Raw genomic sequence first — 15,153 nt, 5'->3', positions numbered from 1 at the left:
TTTTACGCAAATCTTTTTCCCCATGTAAAATATTTTACGCTATTCTGATTAGAGAGAAATACAGCGAAACAACAAAGGGTGAAGTAATGTTTGAGTAAATAATGGAAACGCCTATACAATCTTGACAGGAAAGAAAAAAAAAAAGAAATTACAAGAAAACTTTACAATTACAGAATTGGTGCTTGTCCATGCTACTGCTTTTGAAAAATCCTTTCAATAACCTACGATTTTGTAAATAAAAAACATAACTACCAATGCAAACATAAAGAAGGACTTTGCTTTATTTTTCCCTCCTGAAAATTTATCTCCATACCTTTGGTTAATTAAAGGCTGGTGAGATGCTACTTGTGCACCAATGCTTTTCTACTGTAAAACATTTTTGATTTATTAAATGGACAATTTTCAAGCCCACAGGGCCTAAAAAACACCAATAGAACTAAAGTTAAGTTACAGTATGTGTTCTGAAGAGGTCATGCACAGCTCCAAGTAAGGGCATATATCTTTCCACTGGAGTTTTAGAGACCAGTTTTCTTTATAGTGTGTTTTGTCCACTTATATTTTCAGTAGCACATTACATTTCATTCTTCAGGCTAGACTTCCAATGTGTTTTCTTCAGCGCAAAGGCATTTAAAAACTCAAAAGCACATAATATAATTATTCTTATTTAAACAAACAAAAAAAAGTCTATGACTCCAGCTGCAATGTTTGAAATAATCATACAAAATATACATATTTGTTAGAATCCTTTTGATCTTTGAGAGCAAAGGGATTTTATGAAATGTCATCTTTAGAATTTTGGAAAGGTACAATTATGTAGCCCCTAATATTATCAAATATATCCATCATGGTCATCGTCATCATCAACATCATCATCTCCTTCATCTTCATCATCATCTTCAATTTCATCTTCATCATTCATTATTTCATCTTCATCATCTTCATCATCTGTCCACCCATGGAAATCACCAGAGGCAAAATCACCTGAAGTCTCTAAATCAATAGCTGAAAAGGTATGATAGTTATACAAAAGATACACTACATATTTGTTGCATAATATATATAAGCATTCAAAGGGGCAAATCAGAGTACTTAGTTTCAGAACAGTTACTTATTTTAAACTACAAAGTGTGACATAGAAAGAAAACAAATAATACAAAGATCCTTTTGTCTTAAAATAAATCCACTTCAACAGGGACTAATTTCTCAATGTTCACAACTGGAGACAAATTTTATGGATTTGTAGAACCGTAATGAGTGTCAGGAACAAATGAAAGAGATTTATGTTCAACTTACAGATGACAATAAGGACTAATGAAAATACACACTGTTTATTATTCAGTTCTTACATACTATCTTGAATTATCTAGAATTCTCAATTTAGCTTGAAAGGATCCTGGGTTAGATGAACAATCTCAAGGCCTGACCTTGCAAATCAAACATTGTGTTAAATTTACTCTTTGTTTCAGGCTATGTTCTTTGTTGCACAAGAAGTGGAAAGGAGTAATGTAAGGGCTAATTCCTTAAAAAATGAAATTTTTCTTTTGTCATTTTTTGTATCTGGGACATCAAATAAAAGTGACATGGGAATTCTTGGAAGAAGCTGCAGAGTGCTGCAGGGAAGTTAAAAATAAGGAAGATTTGGTGTGCTAGGAACTTTTGCCAATTCCCTCAAACATAAACTAAAAAAAAAAAAAAAAAAAAAAAAAAAAGTCAAATTGAATTCACTAGAATTTTGATTACTCAAAAGGATTTCATCAAGCATTTCGGGGCTTGTCTAATGCTGTTCTAGATAAATGATTTTCCCTAAGTTTATATACACTATGCCAAACACATATATGAGGTCTATTAATAGCTGACAAAGTGAAAGGAGTTGCAAAAATAATGAGGTAAACCTATAACAATAACAAATTATTATTTGTTATTGTTTCAAAATCCATGTAATTTGGTCTCCCCATCTGCTCTTACTGAAGAAATTTAATCTGGCTGGTAATCAAAGAAGAAACACCTCTAAACCAAATGCCACAAAGTGCTCTTAACTTACCACATTCTGCTGCACCATTTGTTCTGGATCCTGTCAACTCATTACCGTATCTGTCAACACACCAGCACTGCCCTACACTTCCATGGCACTGACTTGGTTTGTAATACCCATCTTCATCACATAAGGGGATGTACTGTCCTGTGATATATAAATATTGAATAAGGATATTAAAAAACACCTCTTGGCCAAGGTAACAATTATAGCAAGAAGTAACTACATTTTGCCGGTTTTCCTCATTCCACTGACTGGTTTACTATTACTATACTGAATTCAGTTAAGCAGAAAGTGACAGAATTGTGGGAGGGAAAATAACATGAATCAATCTTGGACTGATCTCAAGATACAATAGTGACCAATCTTCCTTGAAATTTTTCATTGATGCTGTGATACTCATTCCTTACTCCCTGATCGTCTCAGTCAAGATCTTCACTGAATGCTGGGGAAAAGGCTCAAATGTAGGACCCAACCCTGAATGGGATATTCTGCAATCTGTGGAATACAAACGAGTCTAAATAATAAGGACCAGGCTTTCTGATCTAACAAACTATCTGCTACAAGGTTTAGGAGCTATTTTTAAATATATATTTTACAATTCATTTAGTTACCTACTAATATTTAATTACCCCCCAACAGAAGACTAATGCAGTGTAACACGCTAATTTTATAAACAACAAATGTTAACAAAATAATGTTAAATTTGCATTTATATGTGAAACACCTAGGCAAATTAGACTCTAAGCCAAAAGGGTTTCACACCAGGAGTACAAGAAACAAAATCAGGCACTTATTTTGTGAGGCAGTGACTTGCCAAAGGCTGAATAGTCCACTGTTTTTCATTTGGAGCAAATGGAGACTTTTTGAAAGAAACAGGGGAGACAAACCACAATGAACAAAACATTCACATGAAAGCTTTTTGAAGTGTACAGTTGTTGTTAGAAACTATCCTTTGCAGAAATACAGTTTTGACTACTTTGGGCCAAGCTTTTTATTGCAGCTTCTATACAGTGTCCAATGGTAAAACGAAGATTATATTTAAGTTATATTGATACAGTATGAACTGATTCACAACAAAGATTTCAATTACTTAAAGAATATTACAGGTAAAGGATCAGCAGAGATACTAATTGAGGAGTGCCTTAGACTGTCCCCTCTATAACTGTAAAAATGTACCTTCGATTAGGGTAATAAAACAGATGTAATATCTTTTGGTAGGTAAGGTAATAAAACTAAGTTTAATAGCTTTCAAAAATTTCATAAATTCTGTTGCTGGGATTTACTGCGGTCTATCTTTGTTGGATTAATATTGATTTTATGTTGCTGTTTCACTAGGATTATTTATGTAAGCAATAAAACCTTCAAAAGAATGATCTATGGCTCACCTAGGAGCTTCTTTCCTCCTTGCTGCTTCTGAATGTTGCTGAGTTCTGTCTGGCAAGGTGGGTCTAAAATGACATAAAAAATGTTAAACAGATTACACTGTATCTAGGAAAGAAAGCATATGACTAAGTTTACAGTTTGCTATGTTCCAAGGTCACTCTTACTACTGATCTTAAGAAACACATGCCTCCTGCGTTAGTAGTCATGTTCTAAGCTCTGAAATAAAAGAATTACTGCACCTTGCTACAGCTCCAGAATTATGAATTAGAGCACCACCAGGATCCCATTTTCAGTTAACACAGCTGTAAGCGTCTAGTCACTAGCTTGGAAGATGGAGGAACGCTAGACCAAAATAGTAACTCTATCACACCCTGTTTTATCAGACTCCAGAAATCAGACTATGACCATGAAGCTCTCCTCATGTATGCATTAGAAACAGGATGTCTCTTTTAATTCTCTCTTTTGTCCTTGTTATAAGTCATGTTCAAGTTTTGTATTTCACGCACTACACTAACGAAATAAGAATTTTCTCCACTGAAGTCTGCAAGATTGTGATTCTACTGCAACAGTTTGACAGGTACAAAGCCCCATGTTCAGCAAACCAAGTTAAAATCAGTGGCCAAGCTTCAGATGGCTCTAAGAGGCAGAACAGGTATTAAAATTAAACTTCAGTTTTCCATTCCTCAGTTAGAGCTAACTCCAGTTCCAAATAATTTGATTTTCTACTGTCTATAAAAACAAGCCATAGTATGACCCATGAATGTGAAGGAAATAAGAAGTGAATGTGTATGCGTTACTGCTGAATAAGTGAAAGAATAAAAGATAGCAAAGGACTAATCTCTGAACATTGATATTGCATTCTACGCTACACCATTAGCACAAAGGCATTTCTCATTCTGAATCAGCAACAGTATTACTGAGTTTACTTGCATACTTTTTTAGCTCACTGGGACTTGACATAATTGTGTGGGTTCGGGTTTTAAGTATTTAGTCTTTGAGTATATGCTGAGCTACACGATTTTTCACATTTCTTGTTATAAGAACTGTTTTCATGATGATCATGCTCACTATTACACCAGAGATGTTCATTACCTTTCAAAACTAACGTTTCTGTCTTTCCTGGTATTCAGAGTTAAGCTCTTAATTGTACAACATTCCGAGGATCAGTTATTCTTAAACCAAAGGTATTTCCAATTAATAAGTAATCTAAAAAATGACAGTCATTTATGCACACGGGTACCATGGGCTACAGGGATCTAGGATTTTGGTGGACTTGTCAGTGTTTGGTTAACAACTGGACTTGATGGTCTTAAAGTTCCTTTCCAATCTAAATGATTCTACTCTGTCTTCCAAAGAAGATGGGAAATATGCTAACAGAGAACAAGTCAAATAGGAAAATTACATATATTTTGTTCTATGGAAAAAAAATCCTAAATTAGAAATGCAGAGTTGCACACATAAGCACTAATGTGGAAATGTAAAAATGACAGACTACGCCTAAAGAAAAACTACCTTAATTTACAGCTATAAATCTTCGGTGGTATAATTATAAAAAGGAATACCACTAACCAAAAGTTAACAAGGCAACGTGAGAACGTTACTTACCCAAAACTCTCTTCTTCTCAGAAGCTAAGTCTTCAAGATTCACACTTAAGCTTTGCTTCTCAGGATAAAAGCATCAAAACCTCTTAACAATACTAAATCACTCAGGTTCTTAAAACTGTCAAAGAGAATGACAAGCTAGAAGTTCAACCAGTTCCTTTTGGTCCACAGCATACCCTTTCTCCTCTCTCCTCAGAGCATAATGCCTCCTTCTTTACTTTCCAGTTAGTTCCTGAGTTTGGAAAAGTTTTCTTTTAGATTTCTGAACTTATTCCAATAGAAAACCAGTGTCACTGGACAGCTTTTGGGAGTCTTGAGGCAAGCAGAAAGAATTCCTTTACAAAAATCAGTCTGGTGGCTCCTTTTGAAACAGAAATGAATCTGACATCAGTCTTTCTGATGATCTGAAGACAAATAATTGAGACCTAATAATCTTCATCTTTAATCTACTTCCACAGATGTGGCAGGAACTGTCTCTCTGACAGTAACACAGAATTGTTGAGTGATTCATGAACGATCAGTGCTCAAAGTTCTGATGTACACCAAACTACCACGTTATTAATACTGCCCCTTGAGAAATCAATATTCAGTTGTGCCAAGAGATGCTGCAAAGCTAGTATGATTAAGGTTTGATTTACCAAAAATAGGCACATCAACAGAGCAATGGGAGTAAAACTAGCAGATCTGACTAAGAAAGTCTAAGATTTTTAACAGACATGTCTCAAGGAACTGCTACCCACACAGTGCAACTCCAGCATTCATAGATTCTTTGCCTTATTCAATTACAAAACAGTGATTTTACATCTATCGAGTAGGTAATATTCAGTAGAGCCCCCAGCTTCTGGCATATGGCCCCACTGCAGATTAAGCTGCCATGTGGTGCCTTGCCTGTGCTTGGGAACAAGTATTATAATTGTTCTTGGACCACCAAGGCTTGGACTTTAGGGATTTGAAGCATCAATTCTGCATTTCCAGAAATCTTTCTAGGGATCTCAATTATGTGTTAAGGCATGTTACACTTTCCTTTATAACCATCTATAAACATACTTGAATTCCTGCAATCTGAAAAGACCGATGTAACAAATATGAACCACAGCATCTATCATTCTTCTCTAAGATGGACTAATTTTAAAGTCATAGAGATGCATTCCAGCCTTGTAGGTAGAAAAGCCTGAAAGAAAATGGCACATAGAGAAGTGCTGGACTAATAGACCCATGCAGAGGCCTGTGGTAAAGAAATACTTAGGTTCTCAGAATTAATATTCCCAGCAAAATAGCTAGTCTCCTACTCTGAAGCAGTGATGCAATAAAATCAAGGCTGTAACAATGATCAAGTAGTGGCACAAAGAAATTCAACCCATAAAAAAGCAACACCGCAAATGCCTCAGCATTCAGATAACCACTGAAATGCTTAGCTAGCACCAAACAACTAAGAAAAGTTCTGAAGAGGACTGCTGAAGTGAACTATAGTTGAAACTGGAGGGCAATACTGACCAAAGCGTACAGGAAGACTTGCAAAGAGCACTGTCAAAATGCAGATCTTGAAGTTTTGCAGAAATTAATTAGTGTCTTGGATGTATCTCAGAAATACTAAACTACACTTAAAGCAGAATAAGGCCAAGAAAAAAAGCAATGAGCACCACTGAGTGGTACGTAAGTGTTTAAGCATTAGTCAAGGTGTAACAACTACTACAGGAAGATCTTACACTGAGCAAGAAAGGTCTGATTTAAGTATTCATGAGAAGCTGTGTATATTGACTAGAAGTTGTGAGTAATGTGTAGTAATGGGTCTGGTGTACTGTAACACATCATGTCAGACCTCAAGCAGAAAGAAAGAATGAAGAGTTGCAAGTACTTGTCTGATACTCACGGTTTTGAACTGTGAAGCTAAGATCAAAAAGCAAGAGGGTTTTTAAAAAAGCACAAGAGAACTTCTATCCTAGCATGATACATCTTGTTGACTAAAATTTGTATTCACTTTGAAGACTGTTAATCAACAGCAATGCTATAAAATTGTAGATCTGCTCAGAAAGCACCTACTATGCTCAATGAATACAGAGAGCTGTCTAAATGGCTTGAAGCATTCTGTTAATATCAACTTATTTTAGTAAACATCAGAAAGAAGCCACTGAATTTCTCTACCTAGTCATCTCTTTGCTATTAATAGCAACTGTCTAGTTAAAAGTCTTATTTAGGTTGTTCAATCAAGTAAAACATAACCAAACGTGAACACAGGGAATTAAGTAGGTCACTAATACACTAGGGAGTTAGGACTCAGATAGCTGTGCAAGAGATAATAACATGTGACAGAAGAAGACTATAAGCTTTTTTTCCTCCTTACATCTTCATATAAAAGGGATAATACAGGTTTTGTTGACAGTGTTAATCTGGAAGGACAGAGTACATATTTAATATGTAAGGATGTGCAAAACTGAGATTTCACCTCATTTTGAGGATACATATTTTTTACTACACACTCAAGCACACTGGTACCAAAAGCTATCTGTTTAAATCAGCACCTTATCACAACAACATGGTTAAGACAATGAGAAAACTGGAAAGGAAGAAAAGCTTGATAATGTTGGATTCTGCAATGGGGAGAATCAGTGTCACTGAAAGCTGGATCCCTGATTTTTAGACTTCAGGGTACCATTAATATAATTTAGTAATGTTTTAGATTAGCCTTTATGATAGCATCATTGGTCTCTAGTGGTACACTGAGAAAATATTTTAGACAGACACTATTTATAGGCTATTGAATGTAAAACTGCGTGAAATTCAGCTGTGGAAGTGCTTCCTTAATGCCCTGGCTATGCAGTACATGCATTATATGAAATCAGTAGAAAAGCCAATTGGAATAAGAACCTTGGCCCATACTAGGCCACATGTTGTGTGCTGTACTTTCTCTGACAATTTAAAAGAATTATGCTGCCCTCCAAAGAGTAAGGGTGCTCATCATTAAGCTGACATGATTCTGGTGATGGGGTTTTTTTTTTAATCTTAATTCAACCAAACAAAACATGTCACGTTCTTTACTTTAAGAACTACTTTATTTCTGGGCTGGGTTATTTTCCATTTACTAATTTTATTAGCAGTACACACATGCTTATAAAAGGAAAAAACAAAATATTGTTCTACTATGAAACAAACAAGGTGTTTTGAATGATTAAATATTAACTTTTTAAAGTTTATCAAAGAAGTTTATGTAGTATGTACCCACAGAAATACAGCTTTATTTTTGTTTAGATTTACAACTGGCAGATGTGGCATGATAAAAATCTTTATTTCCACAGAAATCAGAGTCAAATCATAGATGCTGAGCGTTAATGGGAATTTATCATGAAAGTTTTAAGGACACAAGTGAGATTTAAAAACTGAAATTAAAATTTTGCTGTTTATCCCTTTGAAAATCTCATATTAGTAAGAAAAAATAAGGGGCCATTCTGTCCAGGTTCAGCCCATATCTAATGACTAAATTCTTTGATTGATTACAACTAGTTTAATTACATAATTTACGTGGTGTCTCACCTAGATCTATAATTGTTATATGGTCCTCATGAAAATAACTCTTTTAGGTTGTGTTTATTTGTTTAGACGAATCACATCAGGACATTCAAAGGACATCCAGTCTTCAAAAAGGGCAAGAAGGAGGACCCGGGTAACTATAGACTGGTCAGCCTCACCTCCATCCCTGGGAAAGTGATGGAGCACCTTATCCTTGATGCCATCTTAAGGCATGTCAAGGATAAGAGGGTTATGAGGGGCAGTCAACACGGCTTTACCAAGGGGAAGTCATGCTTGACCAACCTCATAGCCTTTTATGAGGAAATAACGTTGTGGATGGATGATGGCAGAGCGGTGGATGTGGTCTACCTTGACTTCAGCAAAGCATTTGACACAGTCTCCCACAGCATCCTCATAGCTAAACTGAGGAAGTGTGGTCTGAATGATCAGGTGGTGAGGTGGACTGCGAACTGGCTGAAGGAGAGAAGCCAGAGAGTTGTAGTCTATGGGGCGGAGTCTAGTTGGAGGCCTCTATCTAGTGGAGTGCCTCAAGGGTCAGTACTGGGACCAGTATTGTTTAATATATTCATCAATGATTTAGATGAGGGAATTGAGTGTACTGTCAGCAAGTTTGCTGATGACACTAAGCTGGGAGGAGTGGCTGACACGCCAGAAGGCTGTGCTGCCATCCAGCGGGACCTGGACAGGCTGGAGAGTTGGGCAGGGAGAAACTTGATGAAATATAACAAGGGAAAGTGTAGAGTCCTGCATCTGGGCAGGAACAACCCCAGGTTCCAGTATAGGTTGGGGAACGACCTGTTAGAGAGCAGTGTAGGGGAGAGGGACCTGGGGGTCCTAGTGGACGGCAGGATGACCATGAGCCAACACTGTGCCCTTGTGGCCAAGAAGGCCAATGGCATCCTGGGGTGTATTAGAAGGGGGGTGGTCAGTAGGTCAAGAGAGGTCCTCCTTCCCCTCTACTCTGCCCTGGTGAGACCGCATCTGGAATATTGTGTCCAGTTCTGGGCCCCTCAGTTCAAGAAGGACAGGGACCTGCTGGAGAGAGTCCAGCGCAGGGCAACTAAGATGATTAAGGGAGTGGAGTATCTCCCTTATGAGGAAAGGCTGAGGGAGCTGGGTCTCTATAGAGAAGAGGAGACTGCGGGGGGACCTTATTAGTGTATATAAATATATAAAGGGGGAGTGTCACGAGGATGGAGCCAGGCTCTTCTCAGTGGCAAACTATGATAGGACAAGGGGTAATGGGTACAAACTGGAACACAAGAGGTTCCACTTAAACTTGAGAAGAAACTTCTTCTCAGTGAGGGTGACGGAACACTGGAACAGGCTGCCCAGGGGGGTTGTGGAGTCTCCTTCTCTGGAGACATTCAAAACCCGCCTGGACACATTCCTGTGTAACCTTATCTAGGTGTTCCTGCTCTGGCAGGGGGATTGGACTAGATGATCTTTTGAGGTCCCTTCCAATCTCTAACATACTGTGTGATACTGTTTGTGATTAACAAGAAATTCATCTAAGCAGTAAAAATGAATTGGTTTTACGTCCAATAGACTAAAAATAACTTTACCATAATATTCATTCAGTTATTTTAATAGGCTCACAAAATAGAACATTACGATGCCTTCTTATAGAAAAAAAGAAAAAAAAATTATTTATAATGTAGGCAAGTAGATTGGTAAAGAAACCTTCTAAGTACTTTTATTCTTTATTTTGATCTCCTTTCTTTGCATATTTACTGGAAGCTGGCACAAGAAACTGAATTGCGGTAAAAGCATTAGCCACTCTTTTGCACTTCATTTAGAATCAGTGAATTTCTACCAAGCCTTTGCATTTAGTCTGGGTTGTTTGTCTGTTTGGTTTTTAATTCATTTTAGGTATTCCAGGATGTAAAAAACCTCAACACAAATTCATGGTACAGTATTTAAAAGCTTTTAGTTCACTGTAATCGTAAAACGCTAAAAAAAGCACTACAAAAAGGTCAGTCATATACATATGCAGGTTGTTCTCATCTTTTACCTTGCTGTCTTTGGAAGCAGTAGCACCACTCATTGTTAGATATCAAACTGTCCTTGTATGTGTCACAAGAATTGAAGAACGCCCTGGTGCATGGCTCATTCTTGTCAAGGTAAATGCTTCCAAGTTCTGACTGGTCCAACAAAAGGTCATAGTTCGTATCAAGCCTGTTAAACATCCAGCCAAGGGAGTCTTTGCAAATTGGCAAAATGCTGGTATCAAATCCTAAAAGGAAAACAAACAGCTAAATAAAATAATCATATAGCAGGAAAGATACAGCAGCTGCTGAGCTCAGACACCACAAAAGAACGCTGCATCATGGAAATTGCTCCAGCGGTACATAGATAGAGTGCATGCTACTGAAATAATACGCATAAATTGTATGTCATCTTCATTTAAAAACATTAAATTAACCTGATACAAAAATTAATCTCACCATCAGTCTCAAAGCATTCAGAAATACGAGTTTTCTTGTCAAACATTATACCTATAACACACATTATGTACAGTAATAAATGATCTACAGTGACTTCCTGGAAAATAATTCTGTTGAGGAATTTCAGTGGCATTATAAATCAGGAGAGTGAAGCTTAAGCGGTTTGCAGTGTTTACAGAACTAAGAAGAGAATAAATCCCAGGTAACTTGTTGAAGTCCATTTTTTTTTCTTCCTATACCATATATTCCATTCTATGAAAAAGAAGCATGATACTCAGCCTCATCAATGTCCTGAAAGTTATGGTATTTTATCCTTACCTGATGTACCCTTACAGATTGGAGGAGGCCATGGAAAAGATGATAGCTAAGAGCAGCCGGCTGCCAGTATCAGGCCTCCTAATACAGCCTGCATCTTCCTAAACTGTTGCTTGGAAAAAGGTCCATCAGGAACAGGCTAAGTTAATCATTCCTGTAGCCAGAGCTCAGACTTCATGTTTGTTTTCCCTGCATTAACTGTAAGTATATGCAGATTTGCATATGGATATGGATGAGAAGTTCAGAAACTGCCAGGCCTCTTGCCTATATAGAAGACATTAGCTGCGTCTGATACACACATATGCTATTATTTACAGGAACTCCTCTGTGGCTTACACGCTAGCATTCAAAACATTTCCTCAAAAGGAACCAACAGAAATGCTCCTGTGTCCTGATTATTTCTCAGGGGGAGAATATCAATTCTTAGTAAATATAATGTGCTTTTCAAGGTGAAACTATTGTTTTCCTGCTTATTAAACTCCTAAGTAATAAATCCTAGTGCACATTAAGGGAGATAGATAGCTTTTGACATTATGTAGAAATCAAAACAGCATTCATACAAAACGGCTTACATATTGCATTATATAAAAACTGTTTATCTAATATGCCAAGAGAAGTAAACTACGTGATTCTTTCCAATAGCAGTACACTGTCCAGTACAATAAAAGACATTGACAAATCAGATGTGAATAAACACACATGCATTCTGCTACAGTACTGACTGCCATCTAGACCATGGATTTTACTTGTTCAGCATGCAAGATGCACAGCAAGAAGATTTTCACTTATGATGGATTTGTCTACTATTTTGGCTATAAGAAAACCTTCAGTTAATGGCATCTCACAGCTGAGGCCTACTGTGCACAAGTTGGGAACAAGTTTTCCTTCCTAACATAGTTTTATCAGGACAGACCTCAGCTGGAAGGACTAAATTAAAGAGGACTACACAGACGTGAACATTTTCTGTCATATTTGCTGTTCACAGAAGTGATGATCTAGATGAGACTCATCTGGCTCCATACTAGCCCAAGGAGCACACAGCATTAGGCATAACATTCTCTGTCACCTGTCTAAAGTTGTAATATATTTGTGCTCCCTATGATTACACAGTTAGAAGCAGTGCCTTGGTTAAGGCAAGACACAGGGAAGGTAACAAAGGTCTTACAATAAATCTAGGATAGCTGATGTTCATTTTACAACAAAAGGTATATGAGTGTCCTGGGTTCAGCAGTAGCAGTCATTTTCCTCCTTAGTAGCTGGTGCAGTGCTGTGTTTTTGATTTTCAGCCTGGGAACAGCGCTGGTAACACCGATGTTTTTAGCTGCTGCTCAGTAATGTTTACTCTGACCAAGGACTTTGTGAGTCTCATGCTCTGCCAGGGAGGAGGGGATGCCGGGAGGAAGCAGAGACAGGACACCTGACCCAAGCTAACCAAAGAGGTAACCACAGCATGTCATGCTCACTGTATAAACTGGGGGCAGTTACCTGGAAGGGTTAGATCACTGCACAGATTGGGCTAGGTATCAGTAGGCAGGTGGTGAGCAGATATATTCTCTTCCCTTGTTATTTCCCTTATCATTATTATTATTGGTGGTAGCAGTAGTGATTTGTGTTATACCTTAGTTACTGGACTGCTCTTACCTCAACCCGTGGAGTTGCATTCTTTCGATTCTCCTCCCCATCCCTCCGGGAGCGGAGGAAGGAACAAGGGGAGGAGTGAGTCAGAGGCTGCGTGGCTGAGTTGCCACCTGGGCTTAAAACACAACAGTTCTTTTTGGCGCCCAACGTGGTGCTTGAACCCACGACCCTAGGATTAAGAGTCCCATGCTCTACTGATTGAGCTAGCCAGGCTAGCTAGGCTATGGCCACACCACCCTGAAAACACTGAACCCAGGACAATGGGAAATAAAAAAAGCACAGCCACAACATCCCTTAAACACCTGTGAAAGTTGACATCTGGAAGTCTCTCCTTTTCCAGAAAGTGTGTTAGAGGATTTTGTAAAGTGGGGGATCAAGATGATTCCTATTGCTGAAGGCTACCAGTTACCTAACAGATTGACAGTTCAGATGAAACGTATACTGTGGGACATCAGACTGACCATTTTATTAACAGAACGGACCTGAGGAAGGAGAAATAAAATAAAATGCCACAATAAACATCTATATATGTTTCATTGGGTACAAGGATAATTCTGTACAAAAGATTGAGTCAAAACAAACTTCAGCCAACAATACTGATTCAGTTAATTCAAAATCTTAATTTTAAGCCAGGATGCATTAATTTAAAATTCCTGCTCAGAATTACTTCTAGGCTGGATTTCTTTTTCTGGACTCTTGCTATAAGGATGCCTGGGCTTATGCTAACCTGACACATGCAGAAAGAACCTTGTACTTCTAGTAAACTAGAACTATGGTTCAGGTTGCTAACCTGTGCAACTTTGCAATACAGCTTATTGGACTTTTTATGAGGTAATTTCAGCAAGTAGCCGAATTCTAGGCAGCCAACATTTTCAAGGCATCAAAAATGATATTTAAAATGGCAGTTCTTTTTATCTTTTATAACTATAAAATGACTGTGTGGGAGGGTATTGATAGGAGTAAGCAAAGTCTTCCTGTTCTGTTTACGAGTTCTGTTTGTACATTAGGGTTTCCAAATATAATTCAGCAATGAAGATCAAGGAAATTTAATTTATCGCTGCATAATGTCAGCTGTGTTTCTTCATTGATAAGGACTTAAGACAATCAGAAGGAAGCAAAAACCTCCAAGCAAACATCTGAAATTCTTAACTTTATTTACACATTGCTATACAAGATTAGTCTTTTCCTGCTGCAAGTTTGTAAGAGTACTTGGCAATTTAGTGTAATAATATCTCACCATGGTCATTCTAGACAAACCAATTACAAGTAATTTTCTTTCAGACTTCTTATATTTTTATGTTATTTTCAAAATTATTAGTGTATTAGACTCCAAAAAATCATATTATGCCCAAGCCATAAGAAGATTCGCTATTACCTTTGGCCTCTGGTCTTTCATCTTCTAATATAACAAGGCACACAAGTATTCCTGAGAAATAGACTGCCTGTTAGCGGAAATATTTGTGGGCCTACAGTATTTTTTGTGCTTTGCATTTGACGCATTAATTCCCTAGTTTTATCACACAAAATTAATACAGAAATGGAACAAAAAATTTAACAGACTTTAAATAGGTACGTAAAATCTCAATTTTTCAATGCTCTCTTTCACCATCCACAGGGAATTATAATGGGGTATTACGTAGTATGGGGGTAAAGTGCCCTTCCCCCTTCTATTTAGACCATACATGGCCTGAGGATGAGATTTGTGTGTTTATATTAGCATTTATAATAATGATACCTCTAGATATATGTAATCCAAATACCTCTGGACACAAATGGGATTTCAGAAATAAAACCCTATTAAATTATTTGAAATATTCTAGCCTATATTACTAATAAGATTCAGTTTTGGAAAAAAAAAAATGTCAGACAAAATTTTGTAACTCTTGTAAAAACACCTTACATTTTAACTTGTTATCAGTGTATTGATGGCTCTAGCAGAACAACTTAAACACTATTGTTTGGTTTGTTTAGAAATAATATTAACGATTGTACAGATCAATGTGGAACTACTTAATACCTGAAACAACTCTGAAAAGCACCAGCAAGGCACTATAAACTTGCATCACATATACCTTGGTCAGGACTGTGCCCAAGCCTTCTAATAAAGGCTGTCCCAAGTGAGACTGAGATATACATATGCACACAGATTGTATTTCCTTACCTGTTGATGAAAAAAGGCTCTGAAAAGACTATTCTTAAAATTACTTT

The 15,153-nt window shown here is 37.3% G+C and overlaps 1 protein-coding gene across 3 annotated transcripts in view; it reads right to left on the bottom strand.

Annotated features, from left to right (window-relative positions):
* Positions 1-727: 727 nt before the first annotated feature.
* The window catches only part of SPOCK3 (SPARC (osteonectin), cwcv and kazal like domains proteoglycan 3), a gene marked incomplete at its 5' end in the record, with an annotated part of 188,655 nt that continues 174,229 nt past the window's right edge, over positions 728-15,153 (bottom strand). For all 3 annotated transcript variants that reach the window (XM_080632378.1, XM_080632379.1, XM_080632380.1), the window contains 4 exons: positions 728-1,002; positions 2,042-2,179; positions 3,421-3,483; positions 10,560-10,781. In XM_080632378.1, coding sequence (XP_080488504.1) covers positions 830-1,002; positions 2,042-2,179; positions 3,421-3,483; positions 10,560-10,781 — 596 coding nt within the window. In that variant the 3' untranslated portion in view covers positions 728-829. The remainder of the gene's footprint in view (positions 1,003-2,041; positions 2,180-3,420; positions 3,484-10,559; positions 10,782-15,153) is intronic.

Source organism: Psittacula echo (genome assembly GCF_963264785.1).
Source record: "Psittacula echo genome assembly, chromosome: 1".
Taxonomy (NCBI): Eukaryota; Metazoa; Chordata; class Aves; order Psittaciformes; family Psittacidae; genus Psittacula; species Psittacula echo.
Note: the sequence above shows the minus strand (reverse complement) of the source record. Positions and strands in the feature narration are given on the sequence as shown.